This window comes from Epinephelus moara, chromosome 6 (genome assembly GCF_006386435.1).
Source record: "Epinephelus moara isolate mb chromosome 6, YSFRI_EMoa_1.0, whole genome shotgun sequence".
In the NCBI taxonomy this organism is placed as follows: Eukaryota; Metazoa; Chordata; class Actinopteri; order Perciformes; family Serranidae; genus Epinephelus; species Epinephelus moara.
This window is the reverse complement of record NC_065511.1, coordinates 2,152,188-2,157,996: the sequence shown is the minus strand read 5'-3', so window position 1 is coordinate 2,157,996 and position 5,809 is coordinate 2,152,188. Positions and strand designations below refer to the sequence as shown.

The 5,809-nt window shown below is 39.8% G+C and overlaps 1 protein-coding gene across 4 annotated transcripts in view; it reads right to left on the bottom strand.

Moving 5' to 3' along the window:
- Window positions 1-5,809, bottom strand: part of rrp15 (ribosomal RNA processing 15 homolog) — an 89,411-nt gene that overhangs the window by 26,110 nt on the left and 57,492 nt on the right. For all 4 annotated transcript variants that reach the window (XM_050045860.1, XM_050045858.1, XM_050045861.1 and 1 more), the window contains exons 3-4: window positions 998-1,095; window positions 723-909 (exon numbers count right to left, since the gene is read on the bottom strand). In XM_050045860.1, the coding sequence (XP_049901817.1) occupies window positions 723-909; window positions 998-1,095 (285 nt within the window). The remainder of the gene's footprint in view (window positions 1-722; window positions 910-997; window positions 1,096-5,809) is intronic.

Below are 5,809 nucleotides of genomic sequence, written 5' to 3'. Positions count from 1 at the left end.
TTTCTTCTTCGTGTCTCACTAGAGCTACGTATCGGGTAGTGACAGCAACACTGCCCCCACGGTTCCCGGTGGTACTGCTCCATTTGGCCCGTATCCGTAAGCTTTATGGAAACGTGCAGAAATACGGACGAAATGAACGCAGAGCACGGACAGAAGGCTCCGTCCGTATCCGGATCCGTATTTAACGTTGAGCATAAATGAGCCTTACACAGCCAAGAGTGGGGACTTCAGGCATAGAGACAGCTGTATCAGAGCCAGAGGAGCGCGTTTTAAAATAAATGTATTGTATTGGTTATCGGTGAAAAAAATAAATAGAAAAATATCGATTCTGGGGAGAAAATCGATTTTTAGAATCGTATAAGAAAAAAAATTGTGATTAATATAAAAATTGATTTTTTTTCCCACCCCTAATGACTAGCATTACAGATAAAGGAAAATGTGGTTTTGATTTTGGGGTGAACTTTCTCTTTAAAAACATTAAATATATAATTCATCAAACTGTCATTTTACTTTATCCTCTTATTAACACTCTCTCATCTCTCCGTGAGACTCGACAGGATATAGAAAACTAACAGATGGATGGGTGTTATCATCATTATTATTATTATTATTATTATTATTACACTAATATGTATTGCGATAAAGCAATCACTCCATTTTTGGGGGGATACATGTTACCTCGAAAAGAAAACAGACAGAACATAAGACACAACTAAACTTACAATTTTTTCAGTCTTGCCAGTGACTCCGCTCCCTCCCTCTGTGCTTCTTAGAACATTGATGAAGTCTTTTTTAGAGACAGATGAAAGAAGCTTGGCCTTCTTCCTCTCTGAGCCACCAACGTCCTTCACCCTGTTATCGATTGTTTTCTGGTGTTTCCTCACAGCATTGAACAGCTGCACCACCCCTCTGAAGAGAAAGATACACACTGGGATAAGAAATGAAACTTGTTTCCGGAAAGTGTTCAACAGAGCCTCACAGAAAAATGTATAGACACCTCGTAGCAGTTCTCTGTAGAGCTCTTTCAGTCTCACGGTCCTTCACTACATCAGGTTTTTCCCGGCACATCGTCTCCCACACACGCTTCTTGTCAACCTGATGGACACAGGTACAAAATCAATTTTTACATTTAGATCCCTAAACTCTCCATGCTGGAGACCATCAAGTAAAAACCATCTGTCAGCAATTATTTCTGCAGTGTTCCTACAAGCAATTTGTACATTATTTCCACATGTTAAATTTCATATCTTTGAGTAGCTCTTCAGACTCTCTAGTGACATAAATAAGCCCCTGCTACTGTGACCTCTGCAAGTGCAGTTTGTTGAGTACTCATTACATTGCAAGGTTCTCAGGATGGTTGCGAACATTAAATTTGTGATCAATCAATTTTCAATCAATTTTATTTATAAAGCCCAGTATCACAAATCACAATTTGCCTCACAGGACTTTACAGCATACAATATCCCTCTGTCCTTAGGACCCTCGCAGCGGATAAGGAAAAACTCCCCAAAAAAACCCTTTAACAGGGAAAAAAATGGTAGAAACCTCAGGAAGAGCAACTGAGGAAGGATCCCTCTTCCAGGACGGACGTGCAATAGATGACGTACAGAACGATCAACATGATAAATTAACAGCAATCCGTATGACACAATGAAACAGAGAGATAGACAGAGACAGAGAGATGCTGGACAGACGGTAATGACAGTAGCTTACAACAACATTAATTAAAGTAATAATATTATAATTCTAATTACGGCTATTGTGGTACAATATGTTGAAAGTATTAATATCTGATAGTATACATATGTGACAATAATCATATGTGTATAATAACAGTAATGAAAACAGCAGCAGGAGGCATCAGGCAGGACCACGGCAGCAGCACAACCACACAGCTCACACTACCCAAGCACCGCTGCGATATAAGTTAACCTACGAGACAGTGGAGCACAAAGGCTCTGGAGAAGAAGCTGAGTTAGTGACATGCAGTACTTCTGAGTTAGCAAGATGCAGTAATAGGACATGAGTGTTAGCAAAGGAGAGAGAGAGAGAGAGAGAGAGAGAGAGAGAGAGAGAGAGAGAGAGAGAGAAGGTGCTCAGTGTATTATAGGAGGTCCCCTGTCAGACTAGGCCTAAGTCAGCCTAACTAGGGGCTGGTACAAGGCAAGCCTGAGCCAGCCCTAACTATAAGCTTTATCAGAAAGGAAAGTCTTAAGTCTAGTCTTAAATATGGAGATGGTGTCTGCCTCATGGGCAACAACAGGAAGATGATTACACTGGAGAGGAGCCTGATAGCTGAAGGCTCTGGCTCCTGATCTACTTTTGGAGACTTTTGGGACCACGAGTAACCCTGCATTCTCAGAGCGCAGTGTTCTGGTGAGATAATACGGCACTATGAGCTCTCTAAGTTATGACGGAGCCTGACCATGTAAAGCTTTGTACGTTAGAAGGATTTTAAATTAAATTCTGGATTTTACAGGGAGCCAGTGCAGAGAAGCTAAAACAGGAGAAATATGATTTTGTTTCTTAGTTCCTGTTAGTACACGTGACGCTGTGTTCTGAATTAGCAGGAGAGTTTTTAAAGACTTATTAGCGCTACCTGATAATAGGGAGTTACAGTAATCCAGCCTTGAGGTAACAAAAGCGTGGACCAATTTTTCTGCATCTTTTCGGGTCAGGATAGGCCTAATTTTCGCAATATTACGCAGATGAAAAAAAACAGTCCGTGAGGTTTGTTTTAAATGGGAATTAAAACCATGAGACATCTGCAAGCACTAGATGGGAGGCGTTCAAGGCCTTTCTTAGAGGCCAGATAATTAACTTTACAAGCTCCAAATCTAAAAAAGCCAAACAAAAAATATTATTATTAGAGGCAAAAATTAAAACGATGGAGGATATTTATTTCAGAAACCCATGTCCTAAGATTCATCAGGATCTATTACTTTTGAGAGCACAATACAATGAAATTACAGCATCCAAAGCGGCTGATAACTTATTAAAACTGAAACAATGCATTTTTGATCAAGGGGAAAAAACGGGGAAAATTCTAGCTTGGCGTATAAAACAACATCAAACTGAAAGGTCTATCACCATTCTTAAAAATGATAAGGGGGAACTCATCGTAGATCCTGTTGCCATAAATGACAAATTCAAAGACTTTTATGAAAGACTCTACAGCTCTGAAATAAATGTAGGGCTAATGGATCATAGCTCATGTTCATTCCTAAACAAGCTTAGTTCCCCAAATAGAGGAATGTGAAAGGTCATCGCTGGGGGCAAATTTGACATTAGAAGAGATCTCGGCAGCAATAAGATGCATGAATTCTGGAAAAGCAGCAGGTCCAGATGGCCTACCCATCGAAATTTACAAAAAAATTTGAATCAAAACTTAGAACACCCCTCATCGAAATGTGTTCAGAGTCTCTTCAAAAGGGGATACTCCCTCCCTCCTTGAGGGGTGCCCTGATTACTCTACTCCCAAAGCCTGGTAAAGCCAACAATAAATGCGAAAACATGAGGCCGATCAGCCTTTTGAACTCGGACCTGAAAATACTCTGCAAAATTTTGGCCAGAAGATTGGAGTCTATATTACTAGGTCTAATAATGGAAGACCAGAATGGCTTTGTGATTGGCCGCCAGGGATTCCACAACGTGAGAAGGGTCTTGAACATCTTGCATGACCAGATGGGAGCGTCAGATACAGCCTTCTTAACACTAGATGCTGAGAAGGCTTTTGACAGAGTGGAATGGACTTATTCATTTGAAATTATTGGACGCTTTGGCCTGGGGGAGGGTTTTTGTAACTGGTTAAACTTTTGTACAATAATCCCTATGCAGAAATTATTACCAACAACAATATTTCAAAACCAATAATGATCAATAGAGGCTGTAGACAGGGCTGTCCTCTATCCCCCCTACTATTCATAACTGCAATCGAACCATTCGCAATTGCTGTGACAGAGCATAACATGATTACAGGTATAAGGACGGGAGAAATTGACCATCGAATAGCTCTTTACGCTGACGATATTATTTTTTTCTTAGAAAATTGGACAGATCTATCCCATCCCTCCTAGACTTAATCAAGTTATTTGGCAAAATCTCGGGCTATAAAATTAATAATTCAAAATCCTCCATAATGCTTCTCAACTCGGAGGAGAGGACTAATCCACCTATCTCTGCTCGCCATTTTAGAATAGTGGATTCTTTTACTTACCTGGGTATCCAAATCACCCCTAAACTAGAAAATATAGTGAATGTTAATTATAGCCCAGTGACTACATCTATTTCTAAAACTGTCGAAAGATGGTCTAGCCTCCACGTCTCTCTCATAGGTATCAACATACTCAAAATGAACATACTCCCCAAACTCCTTTATTTATTTCAAATATCCCCCTGCCACCTCCTCCAAACTTTTTCCCCAGAATGAAAAATCTATTCAATAACTTCTTATGGAACAATAAGCGCCCCAGACTTCGTTTATCTCTTTTATACTTACCCTATGACAGAGGAGGGCTACAGTGCCCTAATATGCTATGGTACTACTGGTCAGTCCAGCTAAGGACGCTTATGTTTTATTTCACCACAGATGGATCCCTACCATGGAGGGATATTGAGTCACACTCCCTAAAGCTTCCATTTCCCACTTACTTATACTCAGATGAACCTAAAAAACTCAAAAAGTTCTCCACTAATCCTATAGTCCAAAACATCATAGGAGTCTGGCAAGAAGTCAGGAAATATCTAAAAGATTCCCCTTCCCTTTCCTGTTTCAGCCCAATCTGGCGTAATAACTTTTTCAGTCCAGGAAAAGCAGATGCAGGTTTTAAACTGTGGGCGGATAGAGGCGTAAAACAAATAAAAGACATTTATGGTAAGAATGGGAATATCTTAACATTCGAGGAGCTAATCAGGAAATACAATATCCCTCGCAAACATTTTTTCAAATACCTTCAGTTAAGGAGTTTTATTAGAGCAAATCAAAACCAATACATGTCCTTTCCGCCCCTGACCCTATTGGAGAAAATTCTTATAAAAAATCCTTTCGGAAAGGGCATCATCTCTGAATTTTATGATTTACTGAAACCCTCCTCAACTGAGTCTTCTGACTCTAAGTTTAATGCATGGAAATCAGATCTACAGGAGGAATTAACACTGGAACAGTGGCGAGATGCATGTAAAGCAGCCCAGACAGGGACGGATAATACTTGCTTAAAAATCCTACAATATAACTGGCTGATGAGGGTGTATATCACTCCAGAAAAATTGAATAAATTTAATGTGAATATTCCAGACACTTGTAATAGGTGTGGTGTAAATAAGGGCACTATTTTTCACTGCTTATGGCAGTGCCCAAGAGTGGGGGAGTTTTGGGAAGAGGTTAGATTAAATGTGCAGGACATCCTCTCAATCAGATTAGAGCTAGAGCCCAAACTCTTTCTACCTGGCCTCTACCCAGATGTACATAATGTAAAATGTCATGAAAAAATATTTTTAAACATGTGTTTTTTACAAGCAAAGAGGACAATAGCTCTAACATGGAAAAGCACGAGTAAGCCAGGTATTGCCATTTGGTTTAGGGAATTATCTTCTTGCTTACCTCTGGAAAAAATTTCTTACATTCTTAAGGACAAACAGGAGACATTTCAAAAAGTGTGGGGTCGATTTATCCAATATACTAAAAACAATGATCTATCTCATCTGTTGAATGAACCTCGAGTAGCATAAGTGCACCCTCTGCATAACTCTGTTTCCTCATCCTTTACTCACTGGATTGTACGGCAATGATATTTGTATGGACTCATGATCC